This window comes from Aspergillus piperis, assembly GCF_003184755.1.
Source record: "Aspergillus piperis CBS 112811 unplaced genomic scaffold BO85scaffold_1, whole genome shotgun sequence".
Lineage (NCBI taxonomy): Eukaryota > Fungi > Ascomycota > Eurotiomycetes > Eurotiales > Aspergillaceae > Aspergillus > Aspergillus piperis.
Window position 1 is genome coordinate 686,337 of NW_020291591.1, and position 16,193 is coordinate 702,529.

A 16,193-nucleotide genomic window follows, 5' to 3' on the forward strand; every position below is an offset into this window, starting at 1 on the left:
TGCCATAGAGTTTGCGCGGTAAAGTACTCCATGATCTGACTTTCTTTAATTCGAATATCTTAATCAACTGCTTTGCAATCGGTATTTCCAGGAGTGGGCAGGTACCTACCTCTGTATGTCGTGGTTCTTTATCCTCTGAAATCCGCCTGGTTGCAGATTAGGTCTAGTTCCCACGCCATGTCCTAGTGACCATCGCTGATCCCAATGACGCCTGGAAAAGTGGACGGATTCATACTATAGCTCTACTATTTAAACCCGATGTCCGAATAAGTATGTATGTGCTTTCTCATTCATTCTCGTCGCTTAATTCTAAGCGCACTTACTACACTTCATCTCCACTTCCATTTGTCCCTCCTTATTTCCATTTCGGCTATGTGTAGCCTTTGAAGGTCTCCACCTCCAGAATTTCGTCACGAATATGGGAGAAGGAAATTCGGAAAATATGATCCGCTTTTAGCGTCCATGGCTGTCGTGTACAAGCGGTTTGGCCCCCAAGTTAAAGCGCTGTCGGTAGATCCGGCTTAGAATATAGCCATGATGTTGGGGGGTGAAGATACCCCTCCGGGCATGTTCAGGGGAATAGATGCCACAAAGAAAGACCAGCGCTGGAGATCTTGGCAAACTTGATACAGTGCTTCTAGATCAAACAGCTCTCCTGTCAAAGGGACATCCGATCAGTATATTATTGGAGATCGCTTCATATTGCATGCAATTGATTTCAACGTACCGATTGGCATGCCCCAGCCCGCAAGTACATACTCATGCAGGAACAAATCAGGCGACTGGGGTGGGTAAACCTGTTACATGTCAGTCAAAATGTACTTGAGTAGTGATGCATGCATAAGATTGCAGTGGATAATATACCTCCCAACTAATTGCATCGCTGGCAATCGCGGCGAACCCGGTATCCCAAAGCCATCGCACCACATCTGTAGTTGCCTCGACACCTGCATGCTCCGGGCTCGGATTGTCCGAGTATTGCCGCTTCTGGTCATCTGTCATGGCAGTATCCCATTCCTTCGTCACTCCAATGCGAACAAAAAGTATGTCGCCCTTTTGAAAAGTAATGCCACATTCCTTGGCAATTTCCTTGATATCTGAAAGCCGGATTTGATGTGTCGAAAAAGTGCTGTATCTGATTCCCCTCTTTTCTGCCCATGTGGCATAATCGATCAATACCCCGCGACCTGTCGAACAGCATGCGACACCGCAATTAGTCGCTTACTCCGAAAGGACAATCAATAAATAGGTCAAGTTCCTACCAGCAATCCCTTCTTTGGCCCAATGCTGCAAGCCGATCCGATTGTTCGTTCGATCATTGATTTCCTCGACGGTTGCGCCACCATAGAACACACGCTCGGTTTGGCCCTCAACCGTCTGCGAAAAATGCCGCAGACCATCCCACTGGCTACTTTGTTCTATTCTGGAGTTAGCCCAGGGGGGTGGTACCGCGGGCGAAAGGAAGAATAGTGCATGTGCATGACCTACGAGGATTCATGGTATAGACATCGTCGAAAGCCACACCGCCCAAAAGCGGAATGATCTGATGGTGGCATGGTTGACGGTTCAGATTAGGATAATCCAACTTGGTCAGTTCCCAGCCCATCGTCACCCGTCGCCCGGTCTTGATTTCAGTGGCAGCAGCATTGGCCACCACCTCGGGGGTCAAGATCGCAAGCTTCCCTAATCCTTCTTCGCGGCTTCCTGGCTTGCCAACCCATACTTGCTTGGGGTTCGGCAGCTCATCAAATGGTACATCGAAAGGCGACTGACTAGAATTACCCGACGACATATTTCTGAGAAAGATAGCTAGGCCGATCGAAGGAAGAAGCAAACACCACAGCACGTTGGGAGACGGAAGCCAGGGATTTTTGGACAGCCAGCTGAAACCCGTGTACGCATAGGTTTTAATATCTCCCTGCACGATGGTTCAACTACCAGTTGTAGCCTTTGGAGAATGGTTCTATCGCTTCCAATAGTTACTAATCCAAATGAAAAGGGTGGGGATGAAAGACAGACCGGTTCGGCGCCGTTGTCATAGCGGATGCACTAGATCCAGAAAATCAATAGACGGATCGCAGCGACGGGCTACCAGGCCCGCATCTGTTATAGTACTTGCTCCGCACCCAACTTTGAACCCCCTGTTCGGATTTACACGCTACACATAAAACGTAATACTGAGGATTGCACCAGTTTAACACAGTCCCGCCGAGTCCACAAAAAGCGAGGCCACAGAAGAGGGCTCGGGGTTACTGAATCGGCCAAACCGTCTGTCTATTATGCCTGAGCGTGCATACGCACCTGGTTACAAAGCAAACGTGACCTGAACCATGCTCACTCCAGGTGGATCTTAACTGACATCTTATGGGTCGTCTTATCGGTTGAGAGCCATGAACCACCGAGCGAGTCAGGACTGACAAGTGACAACTGATCAGGATGCTGATGGCAGCCACAATAAACCCAAACGGAAAACCAGGCTGTCAAGGTGGAGATGGAGAGAACCTTAAGTCCTTTCAGTTGCCTATTTGGAAGTAGTGAGTAATCCAGAGGGAAGCGGCAGACCGCAGAACATACATACTTACAGGCATAACGGTAACGTACGTACATGCAGTAACAGCACGGGACTCCCCAAAGGAGCTTAGTGTCGATTCCCTTCCTGGCAGAGACCGTTTATTGTCAGGCTAGCGAGGCAACGACAACTAATGCATCCTCTTTCTTCCCTCCCCTGGTCTAGAGCAAATCAATTGTCGAATGGCGACCATCGGCCATGTTTCTTCAACCAGGTGATTGAGGAGCCGTTATGTCGCTGGTCGTGGTTGGTGGATCCACTCCTTCATCGTCAACTCCACCCGGCCGGTGCTCTACGCAAAAGGGAAGTATACTCAAAGGCAAAGCTAGAAAGCTCCCACGAGCTAAGCAACTTAGTGCAGGATGTGTGGGAGTGTCTGTGGTGCCGTTTTCTCTGCCCGCTTACCCTGCGCCGAGAGATATATCCCAGGCTGATGTGCCGGCACCTTGACTGTCTGTCTGTCATACACGGTTGTTGTTTACATTTTCATTTCTGCCCGGCATTCCTTCCGCCTCTTTTCCCTCACCCCCCGGTCCCAGACCTGTTCCTTTCGGGTAGTACATGATCAAAAATTGAGCCGCGTGGCTTGCTCAATATTGTTTCATCTGATGCAACGTGCGACTTGACCTGTTTGCTCTTCTTTCTGGTTATATTGCTTTTTCTCTTCCCACTGTGGCTCCGATCTACATCCATTGCTTCCATCTAGCTCGCCATGGGGACGTTCGGGTCTCAGACCAGTACCTATAATAGGCTGGTCACTATATTTGTTGCCGTTGGTTCCATGGTGAGTATTCGGAAATCTCTCTTCTGCAATCGCTCCTAATTTTCCTTTTCTCCAATTACTAGACATACGGTTACTGCTCTTCAATTATCTCAAGCACGATCGGTCAGCCAGGATGGTTTACATACTTCAATCTTCCTCAGGAGGGCGAGCCGGGATATGCCTCAATAACGACCCCTGCTATATCTACAGCGAATGGCGTCTTCAGTGCTGGAGGTGCGGTTGGGACGCTCTTCATAATGTGGTCGTGTGATTATTTTGGTCGGAAACTTAATATCCAGTTGGGGGCTTTCTTCTCGATGTTCGGAGGAGCACTTCAAGGAGGTTCTAATTCACTCAAGTACGCCTTGATTTACCCCCCACCACTCTACTGCACATGCCCTTGGCTAACTCTACCTAGAATGTTTCAAGCTGGGCGATTTGTCTGCGGCCTCGGAATTGGTATCCTTGTGACTGTGTGTCCAATGTACCTTTCCGAGATGTCTAGTGCCTTCCGTCGTGGTTGGCTTGTTGGCCATCATGCCATCTTTCTCGTTTTCGGTTACATGCTTGCCGGCTGGGTAGGCTATGCCTGCTACTTTGCTGAAAATAAGATCGGTACATTTGGCTGGCGGTTCCCACTTTGTCTACAGTGCTTGCCACCTCTCGTCCTGCTGCTAGGATCGCCTTGGCTCCCTCGCTCTCCACGTTGGCTGATCAGTAAGGGAAAGCATGAGGAAGCTAAATTGGTCCTTGAGCGACTTCGCAGATCCCCAGACGATCCTAACAACCTGGTTGCTAAGGAAGAATACTTCCAAACTGCCGAGCAGATCCGTCTTGAAGGGGAGCGACTGTCTGCCTATGGAAATGTGTGGAACGCAGTTTTGAAGAAGAAGTCGTACAGGAAGCGTATGGCTATCGGCTTTCTGACCCAATGGGGAGCTGAATTCGGCGGGCCTCTGATCATCGTAAGTGCTTCTCTACTGCGATCAAGCTGAAATCCGATAGCTTACATCGCGCAGAACAACTATGCCGTTCTTCTATACACCAACCTTGGAGAAACCGGCGGAATGCCACTGCTCCTAAGTGCGGTCTGGCTGACAACTGCTGGTAAGATGGAAACTGGTCGGACTATGAGGGTAAAGACTAATCGGCGTATTTTTAGGTGTCATTTACAACCCTCTTGGTGCCTGGCTTCACGACAAGGTCAATTCTCGTCGAAAAATGTACATTACAGGTTTTGTCGGGATTATTGTTACCACATCTTGCTTGGCTGCCATGACCGCACAATACGCGGGCACCACGAACCGGGTTGGTAACGGGTTTGGCATTCTGTTTATGTACCTTTACCTTGCATTCCAAGGGTAAGCATATCTCCACAGATTATGATTACAGACTACTCATCTCTCAACAGAACTTTCTGTGATACAACGATGTATCTCTATGTGTCTGAGATTTTCCCTACTGAGATTCGCCCGATTGGCATGGGATTCTCCCTATTTGGACAGTTCGCCGGTAAGAAACTGTTCTGATGCAAAGCCGTCCTAGCTACTAACGCATGACAGCGACTCTCATCCTGCTTCAGACTGCGCCGATGGGTTTCGACAACGTTGGCTGGAAGTATTATCTGGTTATCATCTGCTGGTCCGCATTTTTCATTCCAGGTGAGCTAGCTACGTCTTTGCAATCTTGGTATTCGTATTAATAGGTGGCCTCTAGTGATCTACTTTTTCTTCCCGGAGACTGCTCGGTTGACATTGGAGGAAATTGCACAGAACTTTGGCGAGGAAGTTGCGGTCCATCTAACTGACGCGACGGACGAGGAGAAAGCCCGCCTCGAACGTGACCTTGAGAAACGGCCTGATAGTGTGCCGCAATCCAACTCAAGCAAGGACAACGAGACTGAGGCTGTTTAGCCTACTTCGCATCCGACGGGGGAGTGGCTCTGTGCAAGAGACTGCCAAGGGCCTTTCTAAGAAGGTACGCCAGCTGCCATCTCATACCGGACAATGGCTTACAGTGTATACAGCAATAATAGTATGTGACAACCACATACAAGGCCCAAGGGCTGCTTAGCGTTTCGAGATGCAAAGTCTGACCACGCTAGTAAGCTTGATGATACCCTGGTTATCGAAGAAATGATATAGGTGGCAGGCAGGAGCATATATACTAAGTATAACTCTTTGACATATGAAGTCCTGATCTTGTTTGGAAAGTGCAGACATTATGGCGATGATCAGTGGAACGAAATTACTATCTTATGTTATACTCTAATTATAGTGACTGACAATCAATGTGTGTTCAGTGGATATTTTCTTTGGTGTCATTTCAGAGAGAAGCCGCTACATGAAATATATATGGGAGCCTGGATGTTGCCAACACCTCCGGGATAATACGTGTCCGTGCCAGGCAGTTGGGAAGGCAACACTGGGATGGGGCGTTTCAGCCTGGCGGAGGCCAGATGGCATTACGTGAGCCTCGATGAGAGGCCCCGGCGAACGAGCTGGGGCCCAGGCGGTATAGGGGCACCATTAGCAGCAATAGCAGGCTACAGAGAGCCAGATAGATAAGAGGTGGAAACGGACTGTGGTATATTGGTTTTACACAAGCCTGTCCTGAGCACACGACCTGGGTATCTGCAGTGATTTGGGTAAGGGAAGCTCTGTGTAAGTGGTTACCACGTTCCGGTGCACTCCGTAGAGGGACCCTGGGAGGGGCTTGGTGGGAGATAAAGATGGGCTTTGGAGCCAGGCAAATTGAGAGGACCGGGATGGCCTTGGGGTGAATCAGATAAGGATGGTCAGATGACCATTCAACCTCGGAATAGTGATTGATATTGATTACTTCAGTGCTGTGCGACTGATGAAAAGAGGGTCGGCTCATTTCCTGAAGATCCTCGTCTCGCACGATAAGTTGGGGGGAACTGGAAGTTGGAGGCAGTGTGGCCGTGGCACCTCAGGCACCCACGGGGGATTTGGGTGCTGGCACCAATCAGGAGGCCTCGTTGGACAATTGGGCCAGTCGCCCCCTCCTTCCGCTAGTCCTCTTCGGTCTAGGGGAGCTGAAGCGAGCCAATCAGGAAGCACAACAGCGCCTGAGCGACGGGCGAGCGTCTCAGGCAGACTTCCCAGGCCATCCAGGAGAGTCTCGTCACTGCCAGTAACTGCTTGTAGTAAGTAGCAAGTACTACTCTTAGTAGTAGTAAGAAGAGTGATTCGCATGATCGATCCCAATCAATAGTTCCAGTTCCCTTCTTCTCCGGGTCTGCTTGCTGTCCCTTTCTCTCCTGCTGCTGCTGCTGCTTCTCTTTCTTCTTCGTCTCCTTTCATTCCCTGGTCGTCCCTATTGCTATTCCTATTCACCACCAACTCCTCTTTTCTCCCTTCCCCGCTGGTTCCTCTCTTTCCCTTCCCTCCTCTCTCCGTCTTTCTCTCTTCTCTCCTCTCGGTCGCCCTCTTTCTCTGCTTCCCCCCTCAGCCTCTCCTCACTTACCAACCCTTCCCCTACCCACCCCGACTTCAGTTCTTCATCATTCCCCCCTTTTCCCTTCATTCCTTCTCCATCAGTGTCTATTCATCTCGCTACTTCTACTTTTTACCTTCCTTTCCTAATCCTTTACTCTCCGTCTTTCCCACGAACCGTTGCTGTTGTTGGCTTAACATTCTAAAAGAACTTGAAGTTCCTTGGGTGGTCTGCCTGGGGCTCCCGGTTAACTGGACGGTCCTCTGTTAAGCGCGGAACTCGAACTGGGAAAAGGAAAAAAGGCACGGAAAAAAAGAAAAAAAGAAAAATAGCGGCCAAACACGCGCCGAACTCCCGAAACGAAGCAACCCGGCGTCGCCTCTCGTTTCTTTCCTCCACTTCTTTCTTTTCGTCAGGTTCGACGTGCGGAAAATAGCAGTCACAAATCGGAGAGGCACAAAAGGAGGATTAGTTTAAACAGAGAAGAAAAGTGGATAAAAAAAAGTATCAAGGAACACTCCGCCAGAAAAGCGAAAAAGTTTTGAATTTACCCTTCCTACCGCGACCGCGTGCTCCTCCCATCTCGACGGTCTGAACGGTAGACCAACCCTTCTCGTCGACTGCATCTTGTGTCTCAAGCATCATTTTCTACAGTTACAACGGAGTTGCAGAGCATCTCCGGTCCGTTTCTTATCTTCTGTCTTTTAATACAGAGAACCTCCGTCCTCTCGTCATCCGAGACTCGCTCAGGTCTTCCTTTCTCACCGGTCGCATCCCAATCTTCTGTCTCGTGAGCCAGCTGAATCTTTTCATCGGCTTCTGACGACGCCTGGCCTTATAATCGCTTGTACACCTGGTTATTAATCACTCATTGGCCTTTTTCGCCTATTCTACCAAGGCACATCTCTGTGTGTGCCTTCTTGTATTCTGCAGGTACGCTGAATTTCTCCGTGGACACTGCCCCCAAAAGCCAGGCTAACACCGCTTTCCACAGGGAGTCCGGACTTTCGCCCCGTTCGTTGCCTACCTATTAACCCATCCGTTTCCCGGTGTCGGTTATTTCTTCGGTGCTCCATCCTATCCTCGACCTTGTAATATTTTAATACGCCGAAAGATCCCTTGTGGTTGACCTCATCGCGTCTCCGATCGCTAAATCGTTAGCACCATTTCGTTTCGTCAATTGCACATACTGTTTTATACTCCTTTACAGTTACGAGTATGGACGCTGGCGGTCTTGCTCAAATGACCTACAACTCCTCTTTCAACAATGGCAGTGCCCTCGGGGTGCCTGGAGCCAGCTTTGGGTCACGCAGGAAAGGTTCCCATATCAAGCGTCTGAGCGTGCCTCCACCGCACATCTCGACTATCGATGAGTCTCAGCCATCTGCACCAATTCCGACTCCGCGCACCAGCCGTTCGCACCTTCTCGCTGGCTTAAGGACGGCTCCCAAGTCAGCCACGATGCCCTCGGCCTCCCAACGCCAGCAGCACCTTGGCTTCGAAGGTGATAGATATGGCAATCATTCGAACCGAGCTGCAGATCGCGTTCCTCAAACCGCCATGGGAACCGGATTCCCTCGTCATTCGTTAGCCGTCAACCAGAATCTGGACATGAACACGGGCCGCCCCATGTACACTCTGCCGGAGCAGGTGCTCGCACCTCCGGCTCTTGACATCGCTGGCGATACGCAGATCGACGAAAGCCTGTACGCGGAGTTGATGTCAACCAACCTCTTCTTGGCTGCCCAGCAGCAGCGCTTGCAGCAGCAGCTGATCAGCGTCACCGCGGCCGCTCAGCAGTTTCAGGGTCTTAATCTCGGAACACCTGTGATCCAGCAACAGCAGCAGCAGGATTATTCTCCTTTGTCCCTCCCTGGTATGGGTTTCTATCAGCAACAGCTTCAGCAGGGCGTGCAGCCTGTGGTGCAGCCTGTTCCTGGACAGCCGGGGCTCTACTCGGTTTACAACCCCTTGACTGGGCAGCAAAACTATATCTATGACAATACCTTCCAGCAGGACAGCTCGCCACAGTACCAGGAAGAGGAGACCCAGTCTCCCTCTGTTCAGGTGCCGACCTTCAGAGCTGAGGTGTCACCGCCGCCTGAAAACCGCCAGTCTCCTGTGAATGTTTCTCAGCCTGTGTCTCCTCCCAGCGGCCGTTCATCCCCGCAAGAAACTGCCCCTCTGCCTCCTCCCTCGGCCAATGCCTTCCGCAGGGGTCACAAGAAGAGCTCATCCTTTAACCCCGCGCTCAAGATGCCGCTTGACACGGCCAAGGCTAACGCTGCCATCACACCCGCGGCTCCCAAGACTGCGGCGTTGCCTCAGACCCCAGCTACTGGAACTTTTGGGCCCGGACAGGCTCGTGCGGGCGAGCACCCGATCCGCCAACCCCGTGGACCACCCTCTCTGGAGGAGCTTACAGCCAAGCCAACATCGAAGCACGAGGGAAGTAAGAACTTCGCCACTCGTCAACGTCGACGTGCGGTGCACAACTTGGTTCGTGCGGGCATTGAACGTCGTGGCGAAACTCGGAGCTTTGGCTGCCATAGCAGTGGTGGTACCAATACTCCTGCGAGCGAGAAGGAATTCACGTTCTCCGATGGGGATGATGCCACAGTTCGCAGTGGTAGCCTGTCCAGCAAACCCAGCCTGGGTAGTCTTCGCGCCGCTGCGAACGGAGCCATTGGTTCTGAGAGGAAGGAGAGGTCTTCCCGAGAACGCCGATCCCAGGATAGCCCGTACAACACCACCCCCATCAGCGAAGATGGCGGTTTCTTTGGCGGGAAGTTTACCGAGGTTCGGGCGGATCAGGCCTCTCCACGAACCGGATCACCCTCAGTGGCTGCTGTCGTCGCTGGCCAGAAGACGGTAGCTCAAGGTCAGGAAAGACGCAAGACTCCGATGCTTGTGCTCTCCAGCGCTGAAAAGCGTAAGACCCCGATCATGTAATGCCAACGTCGTACATAATATGACTTGAGACGTAACGGATGCGCAAAGCTTGGATGAATTGTTTTTTTCTGTTTGTACTTTTTTCTTGTTGTTGGATTTGAGCTCCTGCAGGCACCGCAGTTCTATTTCTACCCGGAATAAACTAGACGGTTAATCTTGATGTCATGGCAGGATTTTGGAGAGAGATCCTCAGCCCCAGCCTAAGCTGTTCTCTCTCCTTTCTGACACTGTGCATGGACACATGGCCAGGACTCTGCCCCGTCGATGACCCCATCTTTGTGTCTGACGAAGCAAGCCTCGGATGCAATGTGAATTCTTTTCTAACTGTTATTATTCGCACCCTCTTTTTCTCTCTCTTCCCCTTCTTATTCTTTCCTTCGACCTGAACAGATTGATGAACCACGAGACCAGAATCATTAAATCAAGATTTTCCTTATCTGTTTGTTATTCTCTCTGCCCACTTGAACTGGTGTCTTTTCGATTCTTCCATTCGCAAGAATCTGCTGGAATTGGTAATGGACCGTGCTTGACTCGCCCCATTACTACTTCCTTTCTTACTTTCCTTTCTTAGCACTGGTCCATCTGGGGATGGGGATACTCTTGTACGTACATACATCTGGCTATGTATGCTCTTTCGTTTTTGCTGTTTTTTGACCAGAGTTTGGACACTACTGGATACTGAATGCTGGAGGGCTACTGCTACCTATATGCTTAAGTGGACCTTGGCTTTTACTACTCTGCTCTTAATGCAAATCTATACATACTGAGAGAATTTGTAATCTTTCATCCATTCATTAATGTATCGATTTATTGACTTGCATAGCTGCACTGCACTGCACTGATCAATATTGCATAAGACCGGAATAGTAAATTACCTGTTGAACACACCACCTTGAATCATCTGAAAAAGAAAATAAATAAATAAAATCTCAAATAGTGATATTTGAATAAAAAAAGGAAGTATTACATACCTCTGTACTAGCAGTAACTCAGAGAACCGACTCAACTACGACCGGACCGAGGACCCGAAAATTCCAAGCCGACAACCAAACTCCCTCTATCTCACTCATCTTCAATCTTCAGCTATCCGGTAATTGATTGGATTTTTGCCGAGTTTGCTTCTTTGATAAGATTGTGGTGATGATTAGGAGGAAGGAAGGTTGCTGGGGAGGAAGAGGAAGAGGATGGTGATGATGATGATAACACCATGGGAGATGGATGTATTTCGAGAACTTTTATAGATTATTCAACTTAGTTGGTCTGGGGTACGGAGGGAGGTTTCAGAACTGTTTTCAAAGTTGAAGTATATATATATATCATCGTCTCCTGTGATGATGTTCTTGGTTGGGTTCGAGTAAAAAGAATTGGGAAAGTTACGTAAAGTTCTTATGTGGTAGGCAGGCGCTCTTCTTCTTTGAGGGGATATAATAGTTGTATCTACCCCAGTTTTACGGTGGCATATTGTACTGGAGATGATAAATTATGTTCTCGTTGCTAAATAGAGGCTTATGAAAATGGGGGAAAAAAATCTAAACTGTACCAAAGAGGGACTGATTTCTATGCGAGGTATTGTTCGTAGTTGATCATTATTCGTGGTATCGTATCTTCTATCTAGTAATGAGCCCTTGTAGGGCTAGCTTTGGTGGTGGCAGTAGATGTAAGTAATAACGCGGTATGATATATCGATCAACTCAACTTGCATGTACCAAGAGCAGATCAGTGCAAAAAAGATTAGTATCCCACCAAAGATGTTGTAACATGTGACCCGAACCGCCGTAGCTTTGCTTTTGTAGACGCAGAAAAGAGAAGAAGACAGAAAGAAAGGATGATTGGTACACAAACCAGGAGAGAGAAAAGAATCGACACATGCCTGTGTGGATGACAAAGTACAACAAATATACGCAGGGAACGCTTGCAATCCTATCAAAAGAATCAAACCCGAACGGACAAGGAGAGTAACCGGATGAGAAATGACGGATATATATGCATGAATAGCAAGATCGAGCCCAAATAGTAAGGAAATTCCGAGAAAAGAAGGACTTTGACACCAGAAAGGAATCGAAAAAAGTGAAGGGACCAGTATAAATCACGCTGAATAACATGACAATTCGCTCCATCAGACACAGCACAAAAGACAATCAAGACGCGAGTGTAGTAGAAGAGAGAGAGAGAGAGAGAGAGAGGAATGTGATCGAAGCACGTCATCTAGAAGCTGAAGAGTCCACTTCGCTTCTTTCCAAGCGGATAAACAACCAAGGCAGCCAAGAATAGGCCCACAGTGAAGCCGACTGCTACCTGGATCATTCCGTAACCAATGTCAAGAACGACACCGTGGAACTCGCGATCGAAATTTGGGCTCGATAGATTCTTTGCTGCGTCCACGAAGCCCTGTGTCCCGTTGGAGACGACGGCGAAAGGAGAGGTCGACGTAGTGATCTGTTCCGCTGCCGCAATGCCTGAAATGAGTGACCCGCTGGCAGCGAGACCAGACGGGACCAAAACGAAGATGGCGGGCAGCATCGCAGCAGCCGCAAACCCGTGTCGTAGCCGACTGTAAAGGTTTCCCATGACCCCGATGACGAACGCACCTAATGCACCAGATATTTGAGTGCTGGAATAGAACCTCTTGGTGCCAAAGTAATTCGTCACATATCCTGCGAAGGAGATAATCAACATCATAGGAATTTGCTTCCACTTCGCTTGATTGATGATTGCGAGGCAGAAGGTGAAGAGGATTGCAAAAGGAAAATGCTGAAGATATTCATTGGTGATGGGACTCGGCGGGCATGTGTAGTCCGAAGATGCATCACCATCCAATAGTCCGTAGACTGCGGTTCCGATAGTGATCCCGAACCCGAGGAAGAGGGAGTAGATGATGGCATAGACCATGCGGACAGACCCGGCAACAATGCTGCGCGATTGCAACTCCAGACTGGCGCACAACACCATGTATCCAGGCAGGATCAGTGCAATCGAAGATTGAGCTAAAGCAGAAAAGCAGAAAAGCCGCCCGTCTCCATAGCGGATGCTGCCAAAAGCCCGGGCCAAGAACGAAGTTAGGACTGCTGCGGAGATCTCAAAAACATTGGCGTAAAGATTGGAACGTGGCGAAAGTACGAGCTGGAGGGTTCCTAAAAGACATCCGAGCAAAAAGGCAATTGGCATATCAATGGGTCGTGCGTTGAACGCGAAAGGACCGACGCAGGCGCTGGCACATCCATAAATAAGAATAACAAGTGGCACCGGGTACTTGTTCTTCTGCTTCAGGATCTCGTCCAACCGTTGAATGGCCTCTTCAACTCCAATCACACCATGAATCACCTCCTTGTAAATCAGATGCACATCGCAAAGTCGACCCAGATCAACCCCCTGGGGACTTCGGACTAATCTAACCTCGGTGGTGTGGGTAGAAGCATCATCAAACGAGATAATCATGCAACCAGGTATATACAGAAACTGGCCATCAACTTCCAAGACGCGAGCCGTCATCTTCATATATTCCTCCATTCGGTGGGTAGGAGCACCGTACTTCATCAAAGCCCGGCAAAGCCGGATGAGATATCCTTGACGGGAGAGAAGTTCGGCTATCTGGACTGTGATACGAATCTCATCCTCGAGCTGCGGCTTGCCCATCCGCTTTGGTACGTTTGGAATGGCTCCACTGCTACGCGAGCGCTTGAGCATCGCGATTGGAGAGCTCGTAGAGTTCTTGGCCGTCGAGCCAGCCAGCGAAGTGCTCGACTGGTTAGGTGATTTTTCATACCACTTCCTGGGCCGTTGAGACTTCCAGGTAGGGTCTGGGGATAACCCTCGGCTACTGAACTCTCCCGTGCTGCTCCGGCGCAAGCTGGCATTCCGGCCCCGCGAATAGTGACTACCGGGTTGATCGTAAAGTTTGAGTAAAGAGGAGAGGATGCCGCCGCGGTAATGTGTCGGTCGTTCGACATAGGCGTCAGGGTCCCTTTCTTCATGGGGAGTAACTTGTCCAGACTCCAGCCCTGCCGAGGGGGCTTGGAGCCGGCTCAAAAAATCAAAATCGCTTCGAGTCATTTGTCTGACTAGTTGGTGGGCTTGAGAAGTTCGGATCGATTGTCGGCCGTTCAGTGGGCCCAGGTCATCGTCGTCTGAAAAATCGCCAAATTGCTTTTCGGAAAGACTTATCATGGGAATCTCATCTCCATCCTCAAAAGGTAGCGCCGCCTCTGAAGGAGAAGATGCGATGGAGGACGGTCGACTCGGCCAAGGACTGGACTTCGGAGTTTTAGAGGATTGGTGCAGCACGGATGCCAGCCGTTGGGCTCTCTCTTGTGCTGAATGAATCGCCCTCCCCTTCTCATTACTGACCTCATCATCATCGCCAGTGGCACCCGTGAAACTGGGTGCTGAGTGGACCGTGAGGCCCGTGACACCTACTTTCGGACTGGGGCTGATATCGATCAAAGGCACTGATTGGGGGTCAGGAGAAGCCTTAACTGCTGATGGAATGCTGGCAGTGGGCAATGGTCTTTGCGGTAGCGATGACCCCCTTCCAACAAACCGGGCCGCTGACGTCGACCCAGAAGGACTGGTGCCAAGACCAGCTTCGCTGACCGTGAATTTGACCCGATTCGCGCTCCTGGGGATTGCTGCATTCCTCAGCCTGCCCTGAGCTCCGCTTGGATCCGGCAACCTCTCCTGCGAGCTCTCATTGGGGGTCGGTAGGGGGGTCAGGACACGCGGCCCTGGGGATGATCTGCTTGCTCCTCCAGATACATCAGTAAGGCTCGAACGCCTGGAGGTGGAGGATATGGGCAGATCAAAATAGCCGCCAGCCATTTTTAATTGCTTTACGTGACTGGCGGAAGCTTGGTCTCAACTCACGGAATCTGCAGTCCGTTTTGTGTTACCTCTGCTTTGTTCTCGCCCTGATATGATAGCTCTTCTTCCAATCTTATTTTTTTCCTCTTCCAATATTCTTGATTTCCCTGAACAAACTCAACACGGAGAAAAAGAGACAGTCACTTGAGATTGCAGCCTAATCTTGTCCAAGGGGTTTCGATGTGCGAAACTTGTTCCAGCAGCCTAGCAACCGCGTTAATATGTAACTTGCATCATTATCATGAGATGTGGTTGGTCACGAAACGCACCTCGCAAATTTTGAGTCAAGGTCAAGGAATGACGGACACAGATAAGAATGGTGATACGTTTTCTTTTTCCACTTCTTCTCACCAACGTGAACTTGGACTTGAAGAAAGAGAAGTCACAAAGGTAGGTTGAAAGGGATAAAGGGCCGCCACAAGGAATGAAAGTACGTCACGGGTACATAGCCCAATATTGATACAGCCTGAAAAAGAAAGAATTCCTCCGTCGGATCGAAGGGGAAATAGGAGTGAGGAGGGACACCGGGAAAGATTGCGAAAAAGGAGGGGAGCTTATACTCGGTCTCCTACCTGAGGGACGAGGATGAAGGGGGCCGGCAGGTGATGATGGAGAGAGAGATAAGAAAACGAGCTCAAGAGAAGTGCACCGCTGGACGAAAGCAGCCGAATCTGGGAAATGTGAACACGGGTTAGAGACAGACAGGACCAATCACGGAGCTCCTTGCACCACGATGGTCATATGAAGAGAGTGGATGTGCGCGACCTATCCTTGGCCTTGTGTAGCGGACGAGAGTTCGCGGAATAATATTGAAAAAAGGAATTGATAATTCGGGGTTAAAAGATCGAGGTGTCTGTGCCTGACATCGGGGGTGGCAGGGCAGGGGATGGTGATCTCAAAGAGAGTAGGGGGAAGGGGAAGTTTTGTATCAGACGCTGCTTCGGGTGCCCAAGGCGTGGTTGCCACCTGGGAGTAGTCGAATCACTGCCTTGGCCGGAAGAGTTGAAACCGTGACGAATCTGTGTGGATGGATCACAGAGACCCCCAGAGGGCTAGACACGGACAAAGTCCTACTTATAAATAATCCAAAGTCAAATGCCCACTCTTCTTCCAGCGCGTTTCGATAAGATACACTGGGTTGTATGTGTCCGAAGTGCTACTAGTGCTCACCAGCTGAGCCCATCAAGCCAGACACATGGCTTTCAATCCAAGCTGCTTCATGAGCACGATCAGGAGGGCAGGAGGATAATAGTGGACACCTAGCCCCCCGTATAATTGAGTGGCGCTCAGACATCGGCGAGCGAGCAGTGAGATTATTTTTTTATTTTCTTTCCTACTGCTACTATCTTAGATGCGGGCAGCATTATCGACGGAACCGGTTCCACGGGCTCCACGATGCGGTACCACTTGGCCCAAGGGGTAAGCCACCTTGGCCTAGATGGAGACCGGATAAAGGGATTGCAGCAGGAAGTCACTGGAAACACAGGACCCATAGCAGCCCGTCAAAGTGCTTGGGTTCTGATGGTAGTTTCCATTGCTCCGGGTGGTTATTGGTGGTGGTAGTTTTGTGGTGTTGGGCTTGTTGCCGGACAG

General features: G+C 50.0%; 6 protein-coding genes across 6 annotated transcripts; 2 read left to right on the forward strand and 4 right to left on the reverse strand.

Moving 5' to 3' along the window:
- Nucleotides 1–232: 232 nt before the first annotated feature.
- Nucleotides 233–1,891, reverse strand: BO85DRAFT_6763 (uncharacterized protein). Its single transcript, XM_025665582.1, has 5 exons — nt 1,489–1,891; nt 1,263–1,418; nt 865–1,187; nt 728–797; nt 233–655 (listed from the first exon to the last, which is right to left on the reverse strand). Exons 1-5 carry the CDS (start codon nt 1,790–1,792, stop codon nt 522–524), a joined length of 987 nt encoding a protein of 328 aa, XP_025520659.1. The 5' UTR covers nt 1,793–1,891; the 3' UTR covers nt 233–521.
- Nucleotides 1,892–2,251: 360 nt separating this feature from the next.
- On the reverse strand, nt 2,252–2,704 carry BO85DRAFT_6436 (uncharacterized protein). The gene has a single exon (XM_025665555.1). It carries the CDS (start codon nt 2,605–2,607, stop codon nt 2,335–2,337), a length of 273 nt encoding a protein of 90 aa, XP_025520660.1. The 5' UTR covers nt 2,608–2,704; the 3' UTR covers nt 2,252–2,334.
- A 331-nt stretch (nt 2,705–3,035) lies between these two features.
- BO85DRAFT_444075 (putative MFS sugar transporter) lies at nt 3,036–5,309 on the forward strand. Its single transcript, XM_025658933.1, has 8 exons — nt 3,036–3,353; nt 3,416–3,690; nt 3,751–4,297; nt 4,352–4,439; nt 4,495–4,693; nt 4,744–4,844; nt 4,895–4,993; nt 5,049–5,309. The coding sequence occupies exons 1-8, from the start codon at nt 3,282–3,284 to the stop codon at nt 5,243–5,245; spliced, it is 1,578 nt and encodes a 525-aa protein (XP_025520661.1). The 5' UTR covers nt 3,036–3,281; the 3' UTR covers nt 5,246–5,309.
- Nucleotides 5,310–5,452: 143 nt separating this feature from the next.
- Nucleotides 5,453–6,219, reverse strand: BO85DRAFT_444079 (uncharacterized protein). The gene has a single exon (XM_025658934.1). The coding sequence runs from the start codon at nt 6,210–6,212 to the stop codon at nt 5,772–5,774; it is 441 nt and encodes a 146-aa protein (XP_025520662.1). The 5' UTR covers nt 6,213–6,219; the 3' UTR covers nt 5,453–5,771.
- Nucleotides 6,220–7,755: 1,536 nt separating this feature from the next.
- On the forward strand, nt 7,756–9,893 carry BO85DRAFT_6666 (uncharacterized protein). Its single transcript, XM_025665577.1, has one exon. It carries the CDS (start codon nt 8,010–8,012, stop codon nt 9,741–9,743), a length of 1,734 nt encoding a protein of 577 aa, XP_025520663.1. The 5' UTR covers nt 7,756–8,009; the 3' UTR covers nt 9,744–9,893.
- A 2,055-nt stretch (nt 9,894–11,948) lies between these two features.
- On the reverse strand, nt 11,949–14,558 carry BO85DRAFT_482628 (DUF1212 domain membrane protein Prm10; the record flags this gene model as incomplete). The annotated part of the gene is made up of 1 exon (XM_025663113.1): nt 11,949–14,558. One exon carries the CDS (start codon nt 14,556–14,558, stop codon nt 11,949–11,951), a length of 2,610 nt encoding a protein of 869 aa, XP_025520664.1.
- Nucleotides 14,559–16,193: the final 1,635 nt, after the last annotated feature.

Excerpts from the sequence above, each read along its gene's own strand:
- BO85DRAFT_444075 (XM_025658933.1), top strand. The coding sequence starts at position 3,282 with ATGGGGACGTTCGGGTCTCAGACCAGTACCTATAATAGGCTGGTCACT. Across the intron at positions 4,694-4,743 it reads CTTTACCTTGCATTCCAAGG|AACTTTCTGTGATACAACGA; the intron begins GTAAGCATATCT and ends ATCTCTCAACAG. Across the intron at positions 4,994-5,048 it reads GTCCGCATTTTTCATTCCAG|TGATCTACTTTTTCTTCCCG; the intron begins GTGAGCTAGCTA and ends GGTGGCCTCTAG.
- BO85DRAFT_6763 (XM_025665582.1), bottom strand. The coding sequence starts at position 1,792 with ATGTCGTCGGGTAATTCTAGTCAGTCGCCTTTCGATGTACCATTTGAT. Across the intron at positions 1,419-1,488 it reads TGTCTATACCATGAATCCTC|AACAAAGTAGCCAGTGGGAT; the intron begins GTAGGTCATGCA and ends ACTCCAGAATAG. Across the intron at positions 1,188-1,262 it reads GGCCAAAGAAGGGATTGCTG|GTCGCGGGGTATTGATCGAT; the intron begins GTAGGAACTTGA and ends GCTGTTCGACAG.
- BO85DRAFT_6436 (XM_025665555.1), bottom strand. The coding sequence starts at position 2,607 with ATGTACGTACGTTACCGTTATGCCTGTAAGTATGTATGTTCTGCGGTC.
- BO85DRAFT_6666 (XM_025665577.1), top strand. The coding sequence starts at position 8,010 with ATGGACGCTGGCGGTCTTGCTCAAATGACCTACAACTCCTCTTTCAAC.
- BO85DRAFT_444079 (XM_025658934.1), bottom strand. The coding sequence starts at position 6,212 with ATGAGCCGACCCTCTTTTCATCAGTCGCACAGCACTGAAGTAATCAAT.